This window comes from Coffea eugenioides, chromosome 2 (assembly GCF_003713205.1).
Source record: "Coffea eugenioides isolate CCC68of chromosome 2, Ceug_1.0, whole genome shotgun sequence".
NCBI lineage: Eukaryota > Viridiplantae > Streptophyta > Magnoliopsida > Gentianales > Rubiaceae > Coffea > Coffea eugenioides.
The window spans coordinates 71,912,634-71,927,631 of NC_040036.1; the positions used below are offsets into that span (position 1 = coordinate 71,912,634).

Below are 14,998 nucleotides of genomic sequence, written 5' to 3' on the forward strand. Positions count from 1 at the left end.
GCAACTTGAAGCGCCTTCTTAGACATATCCTCAGCAACATCGATCTGTCACTTGCTTGGAATTGTTTAGGATCCACCTTGGAATGATGTGGACGAATATCCTTGTCGAAATTGCATGGCAGTCACCTTGGAATTATGCGGACAGATATCCTCATCAAAATCTATCACTTTAATTTTTTGTCCTTTACTAAAAATCAAGATATGGTAAATTTTCTTAATCACATGATTTATTTTAACTTTTTAATATATTAAAATTTAGTAAGATTTATTTATTTAGTTATCAAATATTGCCTTTGTAATTCGTGATGTTGGAAAAAACAAAGGAAAAAATATTTGCTTTTTTTAAAGAAAAAATAAAGATAGCTGAACTATTAAAAGAGGAAAATAACAAACTGGTCGACATATGCGAGAAAGCACAAGTTACACGGTTAACAGGTTTTCACCGTCGTTTCACTGTCGTTACTTTGTAACAGAACATAAATCCTTTGCCATCACATAATCCTCAAAGACTTTTTTGCAGTTGGTTGGTATAAATCTTAGATAAATCATGACCTGTGGCTGACTAGGAATGACTTGGAATTAGCAAACTGAATAAATAATTTTTTATTTCTTGTATTTTTTTCCCTTCCTATATAAAGGTTTCATCACAGATATGCAGAGTGGCATGTCAAAGATGAAAGTGAAGAGGCTAACGAAACCTTTCTCTGTTAGAATATTGAAGGTTATTGGATTCAATCCTTAACCAACATTATTCAACCTTTTGGGAGAAAGGGTTTTCTTTATAATCATCCTTGTCCTTGGTTTTCTCCTACCATCAGGACTAGTTTCTCGAATTTTTTGGTTGGAGGAAAGGATACAAGGGAGAAAATGGCATCCCTCCCTGATATTGAGAAAGGTGGTCGTGATGGAAAAGAAGGATCTGAGGTGCCACTTCTGGAGAAAAAAGATGATTCGAACAGGCTATATATGGTTTTTCTTTCCTCAGCAATTGCTGTTTGTGGCTCTTTTGCATTTGGATCAACTGTAAGTTTTTTTCTCTTTTTTTTTAATCAATTTAAAGTTTTATATCTTTAAATTTTGTTGCTGTTCATCTCTGCCTTTGGCTTCTTTGCATTCAAATCAACTGTAACTTGATATTCTATTCCTGTTCATCCTAGATTCTAATGTATATTTTTTTTGGCATTAAATGGAATGATGAATCCTTCAATCTAGTTTTAGCTAGATTTTTGGTACATACATGTTCTTGCAAGAAAAAAATATTGCATTTGCTCTTGTTAAATCACCTGAGCTTCACATTCTTGATTAAATTAATGATTTTGTGTCATTTATCTTGTAGGTTGGATATTCATCACCAGCCCAGTCTCCCATTATGGAGGAACTCGGATTATCTTATTCTCAGGTTTGCATGACGAAATAAAGTTTTACTTCTATTTTTAGATGATGCATAAATATTTTTATCTGAAAAAAAGCTTTTTTCAAATGCAGTACTCAATTTTCGGATCCATACTGACAATTGGGGCAATGATTGGTGCCCTTACCTGTGGTACAATTGCGGATGCAATAGGCCGAAAAGGGGTAAGAGTACAAATTATGTAAATAAATAAGTTTGTCTTATTTAGCAGTGAAGAGTAAACTTTTCTATATATTTTATTTTATTTTTATGTTCAATTAGCTAAATCAAGATACCTCCCTGGGTTGGTGAATTCATATTTCTTGATGATTCCTTTATGATTCTTGAAAAACAACGTCCATTGTTTTTGTTCTCAATTTCTTAATTAATATTCACTTTTTGGGACATAAAAAAAACGTGGAAATCTAGAAGCAGGAGAATGATTGATTGGCTTTTTAGTTGCTTTTAACTCTTCTTTTGTCTGAACAGGCCATGCGACTTTCATCAATGATCTGCACAGCTGGATTGATGGCAATATATGTGGCCAAGGTTTGTGCCATTTTATTTAATTAGTTCAGATTTGATTTTTGATTCAAATAATTAACACTCTTAATTTAATTAATACCTGTCTGTGGATTTCAACTTGAAGGGGCCTAATATGCTTTACTTGGGGAGATTTCTATCAGGTTACAGCGTCGGCATTTTGTCTTACGTAGTAAGTCACCAAGTCTTCGGTTCCCTTCTTCTTTTGTCTCTCATTTGAATCATTTGAAGTTGAAAATGCAACTTAGAATATGCTGAATATATATATACATAATTTCATTCCCCTTACCATTTCCTGCATTCATGGACGATCGACTTAGATTCCTGTCTTTGTTGGTGAAATTACGCCAAACAAACTACGAGGAGCTATTGGATCTTCAAATCAGGTAGTCGAACTATCCTAATTGTTCGTTATATAAACCTTCTATATATAATAATACTGTACTGTATTGATTCTTTTACACGAGCAAGTATAGATACATATCATGATTACAGTTAAAGTTTTCATAAATTTGTACGAATTTACAAGTGATTTTTTCAATGTCATTTGCTCATGTTGACAAGCAACATTTTTTGTACAAAGCATTTTGACAAGCAACTTTCTAAAACTATTGTGCATTAACTCTCTCTCTCTCTCTCTCTATATATATATATTGCTATTTTGGTAAGCTACTTTTTCCAACACAAGTACACAAGAGAAGGAACATATACATGAATCCATTACTAGCTAGCCACTACCCTTATTATGTCTATCTTCATTTAGTTTAGAATGTATCAAGTAATATGGCTCCATGCAGCTTTTTATCGTCGCCGGCTTGTCCACAAGCTATGTAGTAGGGGCATTTGCCGGATGGAGGACTCTGGCTTTATGTGGTACAGTTTACAATTTTTGAAGCTGCCAAATCTCAAAAAACTTGCATTCTTTTTTCCTAAAAATTTTTTTGAGGGCAACTGCCCTAAAAAAAAAAGTTTAGACTACAAGATTTTCTAAGAGTCTTAGATAGATGGTAGTGAAATCGGTTATTCATGAGAGTTCAATATCTTGTAAATTCTTAATAATCATGTTTTACTTCTCATACACAATACACTACCCTCTTATGATCCTGGAGGCAACCTTAAGACAAGATATATATAAAGGTGAAAAGTAAATCAGAATGATTTTTTTTAGCTGCTTAATTGGAATATGTAAAGTTGCTTTAAAAAAAGTCATCAAATTGCAGTTACTTTAAGTTGATATTTAAACTGTTTAAGAAATCTATGTTTAAAAAAATAAAATAAAATAAAAACTCTAAGATATATATAACACTATACTGTGTCATTGTAAGAGAAGAGATTCTCACTTCTGGAATACTATTTGAAAGAATCTCAAGTTACAGTGTGTTAAAACCAAGACATTAAAAAATTTTATTTTGACATGAATGTTATGATTATTCGACCGTATGACTAATTTTCAATTTGAATTATGTGCTTTGCAGGACTTGCTCCATGTGTTCTTCTGTTCTTTGGACTCTTTCTGATTCCAGAATCTCCAAGATGGCTGGTAATTCTCAGTTCTACGTTTATTACCATTTGATCTCAAATGCCATCTTTCTTTCTGTTCTTTTTTTTTTTTTTTCAACTTCATGCCCTCTTTGTTAGTGTTATAAAACTCAAATCTGCTGCTGCAAACAGGCTATGTCAAGACAAGAAAAAGAGTTTGAAGCGGCTCTAAGGATACTTAGAGGACCGCAAGCTGACATTTCTGAAGAAGCCGATCTGATCAAGGTAAATTTACATGCTGACATTCACTTGTTCCTTTTATTTGTTTTCCATGACTTCTTCATTCTCAATCTACTTCAGAAATCTTCTTTATTATTGCAGAAAATGGTTTTGATTTTGATTTTGATCATCATTTGCAGGAGAATGTAACCAGTCTTAGGCTACTCCCCAAAGTCACCGTGATGCATTTGTTTGATAAAGCTAATATACGTGCAGTCATAGTAAGCATCTAAAAACTAATCCACTTCTTCTTTTCCCTTTCAATAGTGATCATAGCTCATTTTGCATTATAAATTTGGCAAATTGATCATCTTTCTTGACACCTTTTCTTTGCAGATATCCGTTGGTCTAATGGCATTTCAGCAGTTAGTGGGAATTAACGGAATTGTTTATTACTCCAACTATATTTTCCAGTCGGCAGGTAAATACACGAATCTCCCTGTCATTCACCTGTTTTTATCGAATGCTTTTGTATTTAACAAAGAAAGGGGATCAAAATTGATTGTCTACTTCTGAATATACGATTCATCTTTTATACTTCTGTACATTACTAGCTCCATACATATACTATATTGATGATCACAAACATTAGTTAGCAATGACCAGCCTTAAGGCGGTCATTTGTACTAATTCCTGAGCATGCAGCTGCTAACTATTGAGTTCATTAACTCTATATTTTCTTTGACTTATCAGGCTTTAATCCCACCGTTGGAAGTATACTTTTTGCGGTTATACAGGTTTCATTTCTCTACCCCTCTTATTTTCACAAGATTGAATTTCACAAACTGATAGTTTAGAAGTTTTTCCACACGAGCATGTATATATAGATGCATGTTACATGCACGAGGAAGGAATTTCATGTATGAGTCGAGATAGGGTATCATGAATCTAAAGCATGATTGTGTATATAGGTTCTTTTAGTGTTACTATATACAAGATCAATCTCTTTTTTCTTATGTCTATATCGACTTGTCTTTTTGCTAATTATTTATTTCTTTCCTAATTGCTCTATCAGGTTATTGTGTCCGCAGGAACTGCAATCTTAATTGATAGGACGGGCAGAAGACCCCTCTTGCTGGTAAATTCATACAATATAAACTACAAAACAAAACAAAATAAACTATAGCTTCTTCTAGGAAAAAAAAATCAAAATAACTCATTATTCATCCTCCTTATTCACCATTTACGGCTCCCCTCAATGGAAATCAAAAGAAAAAAAAATTAACTTTCTGAATTTAAGAAATTCTTTTTGTGCCAAATTTCAGATGTCCGCTTCTGGCTTGCTTCTTGGTAGTTTGCTTATTGCAATGTCCTTCTTTCTCAAGGTAAATTTATGCACAAGGCACCATCCAACATTTAGCATGTTATGCATATGCTTCTTTAATCAAGCATTCATGGTTTCTGATTTGTTATTGTAATTAATTCTTTTTTTTTTTCGTCAGGCACATGAACTTGCAATCCATTTGGTACCTCATCTTGCAATAATTGGTGTTTTGGTAATTCTCTAAACTGAAGACTACTCTAACAGCTTTGCTACATAACTGGCTTTTCAATCACAACTATCAAATCTTCAGAATTCCACTATTGTTTTCTGAGCTTTTTATGTATAAAGGGAGCAATATCAGAATTTGCAATATTCCTCAAGATTCCCACTTTCTAATTTTCTTCTTGCCAAGAACCGAAAATTTTAACTTATTCTACTTGTGTATGTACATTGTGTGCAGGTCTATATTGCCTTCTTTTCCATAGGGATGGGTGCAGGTCCATGGCTTATCATGAGTGAGGTGAAGTATACCATTCCCAGAATACTTATATGTCATTATTTATTTATTTATTTTTTGTAAGATCTTCAAATTCATTCATATTCCTTTTTAACATTTTGGGTTCTTTCATGTAGGTATTCACATTGCATATTAAAGGTCTGGGTGGTGGGCTAGTGACATTTATGAATTGGTTTGGGTCATGGCTGGTGTCTTACACTTTCAACTTCCTCATGTTATGGAGTTCATCCGGTAAGCCTAACTCATTATATTATCATCTAAATTTTTGGGCTTTATGCTTTTTGTAACCAAAATATTTGCATTTTGATCTTCTTAAGATAAGAAAATGACACCAAAATTGTTCACAAATAGCACAAAAATCCTTACACTTTTCCAGGAGATGTTTCTTTTTTCCTTCCCTCTCTCCTGGAATTGCCATTTGACACAAGTTTGTCTTTGGTTGTTTTTCAGGTACATTTTTCCTTTATGCATCCATGTGTCTGCTTGCCATAATATTCATATTCAAAATGATCCCAGAAACCAAAGGGCGAACCCTAGAAGAAATTCATGCTTCTTTGACATCAAACTAGATTCAACTTACTCTCTCTCTCTTTCTGTCTCGCCCGGTCGAGTATCGAAGGGGAAGAAGAAGAAGAGATAGATGTTGTTTAGGAGCAATAGCATGCTTAAGATATTTTCCTATTTTGAAAAACCAAAGTTCTGACTAGGTTCTAGCTTTATTCAAACAATTAGCCTAAGATCATTGAGTACGACGTCTGTAATTTATTTCATGCTAGATGAAATTCATCCTTTCATTTTAATAATTTTTTTGCATCCTATATTCGTATGTCTGCTTGTGTTTTTTTTCTTAAAGCTTTATGAGTCAAGTGAATTTTTTTTTTTTTAACTACGAATGCAAATTAAAGAAAAGGGTTTAGAAAACTTTTGGAGATTATTTACATGTAATACGTGAAAAGGGCCAAATCTCTAATTACATGTTTAATTTGGCCGTTCAAGTGAAAAAATCTCTTCAGATATGATTTGGTTGAAAAAGAGAAGTGTTAAAATGCAAGATGTCCCTCGAACTATTTCAATTGATGACTTGGCCCCTAAACTATTAATCTTAGCAATATATTACCCTATCCTATCAATTTTTTTTTTTGTGTGGAAAAACACTAGGATGACAATTTAATTTGTCCCCTCTAAAAATCTTAAAGTCTCTTTTTCCCCCAATTTCTTGGCTTGCCTCAATGCACTAGTCTCCTCTCTAATTAAATTGATATTTGTTACATGTTTTAAGATACCATACGACATACACCTATGTCTGTGTCCTTGATATCTTTTCTTTTTCTTTTTATTTGTCTTATGGGATTGGGTTAAGTGAGGGTCAAGAGAGGAGAAAGTTAAGGACCTTAAGGCTGGAATTTTAGAGGCAATCTAGTGCCCTTGTTAAGGAGAGAAGGAATGAGGTTGAATGGAAGCATCACTCTTTTATTTTTCTCGGATTTCTATTTAATTTGCAAATTTCGCTTTTTCGAGGTTATTATAGTAACTTCACACCAATAATGGAGATAAATATAATTTTTTTATGAATAAATTTTATATACATTTTCAATTAGAATATAACAATTTTGTATATTAGTATATGTAATATAATTGATAATATCAATTATACTAATAATTATATATGACTACTAATGGAAATTATTAATTAGTTATACTAAATTTACTAATACATTTATACTAAATCCCTAATTACACTTAGTACAATAACATTTTTTCTATAAAAAAAAAAGTACAAGCACAATAATGAATTAGTGATTGTATTTGTGCCAAAAGTGAAAATTGACTACTTTAGTTGTATTTATTTTATCATGTTAGATTGTATTCAAATAACTTTTGTTTGATTGTTTTTATAAGTTTCAATTGTAAAATTACAATGAATAATAATTTGGTGATGTGCTGATATTTTAATACTTGATTATTTGTTAAAATTTAATTATAATAAAATTATATAATAAATTTTTATTAGCCCCGCAGGAGCACTGGTGAGGGAAGCTGGGTGGGCAGGAGAAGCGGGGGCGGGGGGAATTTGTAGGCAGCAGGACGGGGGCGGGGGACCCCGTTGCCGTCCTTATGCACAATGAGAAAGTTAGTCGATGAGCAAAGAGACAGTTTGATGGAAGAATCTTTGTGTTGGGGCCTGAATTAAACGTTCAAGTAAAACTGGAGAGGGTAGTCTTGACATCTAGGGATGGTTTCTCAGGCACTATTCCTGCTCTTGGCAATAAATTATATGCCCAAATAAAATTTGCCAAATAGTTGTATTAAATTGACAAGTACATGATATGATTAACATGTTATGCTACAAGACGAAACATAAAGCTAGATCTAAAAACCCAATGGATCAATACAATTAAAATGTAAGATAATTGCTCAATTAGTGAAAGACTCCGACTATTTTTAACTCTACTCTTACACTTGATCAGGATGTTTTAGTTCTTGGTTTTTCGAGCTCTTGTGCAGTTAGTTGTATGGTTTCAGATCCCAGTTGAGATATTCACTTAAACTAACCAGGCAGGTTGAGATTAGGAGGCTTTCTAAATTGAAGAGGAGTTTAAGGACATTAATCATACATCAATGATTTGTTTTCTTGTTTTTGCAATGGTGGGCTATTGTTTCATTTTCTCAAGCTATAACTGGACTTCTCTTTCTACTTTCAGAAAATCTTTCTCAAATATGTAGAAAGACCTTCGTTATATCCATCATTACGGAAAACCAGGATAGCTGAGATTAATTTCACTTCATAAAACAAGATCAAGTTTAGACTTTTATATAATTTTCATTTTCCAGTTTGCTCTTTCTATTAAAAAGTTTCATTAATCCTGTAATTGTGTTTGTTTGACTGGTATATAACATTAATCCACTTTTTAATCAAATAATTTTCGATCTTGAACGCGTTTACTTTTTGAATTTCCCTAAAACTTTGCTCAAAGAAAATAGTTTGTCTTTTTCTTTTGGTTGCTTCTGCATCACCCCCTTACAATTTATGGAAGCGTTCGAGAAAACTAAAAAACTTATCACTTATTTTGCAGAGCAAATTTTGCATAGAAAATTCATTGTCAGTTAATTAATTCAGATGTCTATTTTTTATTATGAAACACATCTAAATATATTAAAATCTGAACTCATCAAGTTTAAGTGTTGAATTGGGTTATCAAGCAGGGCTTTAATCTTGTATAGATATTTCAAGTGTTTATCCAATATGGCAAGTTGCAACTGCAGGAACAATGGTCAACAGGAAATAGAACAATAAGTTGGCTATGCATCTCTTACGGCCAAATTAAAAAACTCGAGAGAGAAAGGTTTAACAGGAAAGAAAACAAATCAAGCAGGAAATGATTCTGATATCGACAAGGATGAATAAATTTATAACAACATTAAAGAAATTCAACATCTTAAGGTGCTTTATGACTCGGAATTTTCAGCACAATATTTACTGTTCCTGTGGTTTTGCAACCAACCAAGTTCCTTAATTTGCAAATTCTTGACTTCTTTTATGAAAGCCATCTGCAGAACTTCCAGTTATCTGAGTATTGATGAAGAACAAGAGCAGCATATTTTCTAGATGGGACAAAAGAAACTTTCATGTATTTCAAAAATCAAAACATTTAAGGGAAAAAGAAAAAATTGTTCAAAGCTGGAAACAAACAATAGCAAGTCATTAATGTGACTGAGAAACATAGACAAAATGCATATAATAACTGACACTATGGTTGAATTCAAATGCATCTCTTCATTTAGATCATGTTGCAAAAGTTAATGTGGACAGGACACTGCAACAAACTAGTGTGAAAATGATTCATAAGCAGCCCCTAGCAGAACCCACAAAAGTTCCAAATTCAAATAGATTATCCATATCTGTGAAAAATACTCATCAGAGTGTGTATCACAAATCTACGTAATGTGAAACATAAAGTTAAAACAGAAGCAGAAGATGATCTGATAAATAAATCATATGTACAAAGAGGCCATATGTAATCTTCTCAGAGCGTACATGTGAAAACCATGTGGAATCAAAAGGAAGACACCACAGAATTGGATGATGAAACTTGCAAAAGCCTAGGCCTGGATTCTTCTTCCATCTATATAAATATGAGGAATATGGGAAATCCTGGACCACTGGGAGTCAGGGCCAATTTGAGGGGTGCATCTTTCCTCTAGCAAGGGACAGAACAGGATTGACAGGCTGTTCAATTTGCTAAGGTCTCGCATAGAAGGTAAAAAGCGCAGTTTTTCACAAAAATGTAGACACAGTGCTTCGAGAGACACAAGGTTCCCAATCCAATGTGGCAAAGCATCTATAGAAAAATTATGTATCTGTAGCTCCGTTAGGGCTGTGAGATGCTGAAGTTGACAGGGCAGAGCATCCCAATGAGGCCAGCCATATAAAGTTAGTTCCCGGAGGGACGAGGACAGTAAATGAAGGCCATTGAAGATGATTTGAAAAGGATCAAAATCCATAGAATTCGAAAATGGACCAATCTGTAGTTCACTTAATCTGCTAAGACAGCAAAGCCCCTCAGGCAAACTGGTCAATTTCGGACATTTGAATACTTCCAAGGATGAGAGAGCAGACATATGATGCAAATTAACGGGAAGGGATGCAAGATTGCGGCAGTAATTCACCCACAAGGACTCAAGCCAGGTACATGAGTCAAGCATTTCACCAGGCAGACTGGTTAATCCTCCACAGTTGTATATCCTCAGATGCCGAAGGGACTTAAGACCTTCCTGTCCGTTTGGAGTTGGAAAGGACTTGAGTTTGGGGCATGAGTCTATCTCCAGTCTTTCAAGAGATTTGAGGCTATGCAAGTCATTAGGAAGTTCCATAAGATTATCACAATTGCATATCTGGAACTCACGAAGACAAGCACCAAAGCCCCATTCGGGAACAATATGAGTTAAATCAGGACAGTGCTTCAACTTCAGAAATTCAAGATTCTGATTGTTATGTGATAGCACATCCGGAAGAGAAGTGAGATGACACACACGTTCAATATCTAGACTTATGAGAGTCTTCACTTCACTGCAAATTTTTGTAACTGGTAAGCCATGGTTAACATGCTTGATCTCTAATTTTTTAAGATGAGAGAAATGGCTGGGAGCAGTGGTCAATCGGGTACAATACCTTATCTTCAACTCTTCAAGGGAGGGAAACACTTCCATATTACCTGCTGTTGACGTAACATCAGCCTCCATCCACTCTGTAAGGTTGGGCATATTGTCTAGGATCAGAGCCTTGAGTGCTGGAAATAACTTTGTTCGTCCTTGACCACCCACAGAAGCACCATTGTTGTAGAATGAAGATCTAATGCTTGTTATCTTATGTAGTCCATCTAGTACAAGACGCTCAAGAAATGGCAGATGCCCAAATGTTGGGATTTCCTGCAAGTTTCTGCAGTGCAACAATTTGACCTCTATCAAATTTTTGAGTCTCAGGAATGAATTATCAATACAAACTTCCATTCTCATAACCCATGAAGGTAACCGATCTCCCATAAAATCTCGGATTGTCAAGCTTTTCAAATTTGGGTGAGGCTGGAGACCTTTCAGCACATTCTTGTCATTCATAACACCATTCCTGTCCCAACTCCACTCGAATTCCAACTTGTATAGATTTGGCTTTCCAAACAAATCTGCCCTTTGGGCTGCTTCTTTGTCCTTGACTCTCTCAAGATTGCGGATAACCAGCCTACCAGAAAGGTTTTTTAGAAATCCCAATTCTTCAATCTGACGACCCTTATCATGACCAACATTGAAGAATCTTAATGTTTGAAGACAAGTAAGTTGCCCTATTTTAGGTGGCATTTCGAACTTGGAATCGAATGTAGAAAAATCAAAATGCCTCAGGCTTATCAAATTCCTGAACTTATCAGGAAGCTCTCTTAGAGAATAGCACTCCTTAACTCTCAAAGTCTCCAAGTTGTAAAGCTTGCAAACAGAGATTGGCAAACCTTTGATTGCAGTACTTGATAGATCAAGATACCGTAAATGTATCAACCTGCAAATTGAGGTTGGCAATTGCTCAATCTCTGCCCAACTCAAGTTAAGAACACGCAAGAACTTGCAAGTAGGAACATCATCAAATGTATTAGTTTCCAAGAACAATGTCCGCAGATATCTCGCATTGTCCTTGCTAATTGGACATGTCTTTTCTCCAAATGATTCCAGTGCAAGGTAACGAATCTTGTAAGTTCCGTCCGCACCAGTTTTTCCAAAATCGGAAACAGATTGTGCAAGATCATGTACAAGATCATGCATTTTACAATGTGTTATGTTGCAATACTCATCCAATATTACTTCCTGAAATAAGGAACTCTTCAGCAAAATGTCAAAAAAGGCATAGCCCATGTTCTCCTTTTCTGGTCCATTTCCAACACTTGGTTGAATATATCCCTCTGCCATCCAGAGTTGAATTAGTTGTTCCCTTTCAATGTCATGATCCTTGCTGAAAATTGAGCAGTAAGCAAAACATTTTTGCAAATATGGAGATGGCAAGTGATCAAAGCTCAATTTAAGTAGTTGCAAGATGCTATTTCCATTAGCACTTGAACCTAACAGGCTGCTCTCTAGAATTGAGAGCCACTCATCACTTTCTTTATTTCTTAGCATGCCACCAATTATGCTTGCAGCTAATGGCAAACCTTGACATTTTTCAGCAATCTTCCTCCCTATGTCTTCCAATTCAAAAGGTATTACTCGGCCCAAAGATGCTTTTTCTTTTATGATGGACCAACACTCATCACTTGATAATTTCCCCAAGACAAGTAGAGGATGATTTGCTATGAAGGATGCAGCCTGTTGCTTTCGAGTTGTCACAATAATGTGATTGCCCTTATTTTGGTTAACTCCTGACAAAGACCCCATGAAATCATCCCACACCGCAGGGATCTCATTCCACACATCATCTAGGACAAGCAGATATCTCCGACCTCCCAATTCCTTTTGAATTTCTTGAATTATCACATCCCTACTCCCTACCTCAACATTTTTCCGTGTCAATGATTCTAGAATTAATCGAAACAGCCTGATGGCATCAAATGTTTCAGACACGCAAACCCAAATTCTCTTATCAAAATGCCTCTTAACACGTTTATTATTGAAAACAAGCCGAGCTAGGGTTGTCTTCCCTATCCCTCCCATGCCCACCAGTGGTACAACTGAAACAACCTCGTCAGTTGGACTCAATAACTTACTAACTATTTCCAATAAATTCTCATCTCTTCCAACCATTATTGGATCACAAGTTGCAGAGTCAGTCTCTCTTCTTATTCCAATTCTATTATCAGCACAAATAGGAAAGCTAGTCTTAGTTGTACTTGAACATTCCATTTGAGCTTGGAGGCCAAAGCTACTTGCTTCTTCGTTCAGCAATTTTAAGTTTACAGTCACTTCTTGAACTTTAGGAACCATTTTCCAATGAAACAGTATTGAATTTTGCGACAGAGAGAAGAAGAAGCTTACCTTTTTCTTTCCTCGGCTAGAAGTTTTCTTAACCTTCAGTCTGAGCATTTCGTAGCTGAACTCATCCAAGACATCATCGGCATCAAAAGCAACATCTTCAAGGCTCTGCAACCAGAGCTTGAGGGCCTCACCTCTGACTGCAGGTGTCTGTGCATCAAGCAAGAAGGCTTGAATTATGATCAGTGATCTTCTCAGCCTTTTCAAGTCTTTCTTGAAACCCCATGAAAGATTCAGCTGTTCAGAAATGAGGGCTACGGCCTTCTCTAATGGAGGTTGCAAAAGGGCCTTTACAGTTGCACTTATCACTGCAGCTTCTGCCATTTCTCAACAAGTTCATGAATAGAAGAAAGAAGACAGCCGCCGAAAGAGAAAATAGATGTTGTGCCAATAGGTTGTTTATTTTTGTGTTTATCAAGAATTGGAAGATTTTTGTTGAAGTGAATAAGACAAAAAGAAGATCAATACTTTGGCATAATAAACTTTGGTAAACCCAAATCTTTAGGCATTCCTAGCAAATTTTCTGTGTAACTTGAATGAAAGTTCCTCAAAGATTGAGAGAAAGAAGGATGATGATAAATGAAACTAGAAGGAAATTCTACTCTTCAAACTATCACTACTTTTCAAAAAAAAACTATCACTACTTTCCTTCACGCGTTTAATTGGCTACTCACTCGTGCAAGACCTTCAATACGCATTTGGTGATTTTACTTACTAATCACAAGTTCCTGCTAAGGATTTTACTCTAAAAGCCCAAAATACCCTCGTTAGTTAATTGTGGACTCCACAACCTCTCCATCTTTTCGCAGCAGCCATGGTTGGAATTGCCAATACAAGCAAGCTTAGTTGATAAGAACGGACGGCTTTATTACAAAACGTAGTGTGTTTAAATCTGTCAATGTGAGGGCATCTGCAAAATCCCTTGTAAGCGATTATAGTTCCAGAGCATGTGTTGACGAGTGATTTGTAAAAACTTTTATAATTAACCTGTAAAAATCCTGGAACATGTGTTGACTAGTGAACTGCAAAATCCCTTGTAAGGGACTATACTCCCGAGGCATATCCTAACCCGTCATGACGACCGGAATCAAATCCACCTAATCTTTGTCAAACTAAAAAAAAAAAAAACCATGGCCGGAATTTGATATCAGATCTCATCTCAACAATCATGAAATCAGACATGACAAGAAAAGTATCAACAACCTTTTCACATGCTCCCTCCCTTTTTGGGGTTGGATTGAAATTTGTCCCCTAACCTGCTTTTAATCGCTTAGCACTCGATTAATTGCATGGATAACGACTTTAAGACAAAATCATATCATGGCCTATCATGATGATCGGAGTTGAACCCACCTAAACTTTTTTATATTGAAAAAAAAAAAAACCATGGCCAGAATCTGATAAGTCACTGAAATCAGACTTGACAAGAAAAATATCAACAATCTTTTTCACGTGTTCCCACCCTTTTTTGGTTTGGATTGAAATTTGTCCCCTAACCTCTTATTCTCGCTCAGGACCTGGTTAATTGCATGCATAACGATTTCAGGATAAAATTGTAGAAGACTTGCTAAATGGACCTAAGCCCATTTCTTACTAAACGCTGGATTCACTATTGAACTCGAAAGAGATTGCGCTTAAAGGCTTAAAGCAATCTTCACTGAATCACTTTGAATACATCCAAACACTTTTCATTAGACCTGTAGTAGATCTTGATTTCCAAATTCTTCTCATACTATATTAATTATTAGGGGTTTTTTCTAATCAGTACCTAATGAGCACTCGTTAATACATTTTAATCATATTTAGTCCATCGCCTGAATGCACACATTAACAATTGTTATCCACCCTTATACACTTTCCTTAATTAAGTTTACCATTCCAAAATTTTAACACTTAAATTGTATTTTAAAGAGTGCCCACGACAGACCCTATTTATTACACCTATGCGGTCACAAAATTGTTGCCAGATTAAAGGTGTTGACTTAGGAGGGTAATTTGGACCTTCAAAGTAAAATTTAATAGTG

General features: G+C 35.2%; 2 protein-coding genes across 2 annotated transcripts; one reads left to right on the forward strand and one right to left on the reverse strand.

Annotated features, from left to right (window-relative positions):
* Positions 1-673: 673 nt before the first annotated feature.
* Positions 674-6,257, forward strand: LOC113763723 (sugar transporter ERD6-like 8). Its single transcript, XM_027307629.1, has 18 exons — positions 674-1,022; positions 1,336-1,398; positions 1,485-1,574; positions 1,879-1,938; positions 2,039-2,104; positions 2,253-2,318; positions 2,730-2,805; positions 3,408-3,472; positions 3,604-3,696; positions 3,831-3,911; positions 4,027-4,111; positions 4,384-4,427; positions 4,706-4,768; positions 4,956-5,015; positions 5,133-5,186; positions 5,415-5,474; positions 5,588-5,702; positions 5,922-6,257. Exons 1-18 carry the CDS (start codon positions 867-869, stop codon positions 6,038-6,040), a joined length of 1,416 nt encoding a protein of 471 aa, XP_027163430.1. The 5' UTR covers positions 674-866; the 3' UTR covers positions 6,041-6,257.
* Positions 6,258-9,572: 3,315 nt separating this feature from the next.
* Positions 9,573-13,298, reverse strand: LOC113760197 (putative disease resistance protein RGA3). Its single transcript, XM_027302762.1, has one exon. It carries the CDS (start codon positions 13,296-13,298, stop codon positions 9,573-9,575), a length of 3,726 nt encoding a protein of 1,241 aa, XP_027158563.1.
* Positions 13,299-14,998: the final 1,700 nt, after the last annotated feature.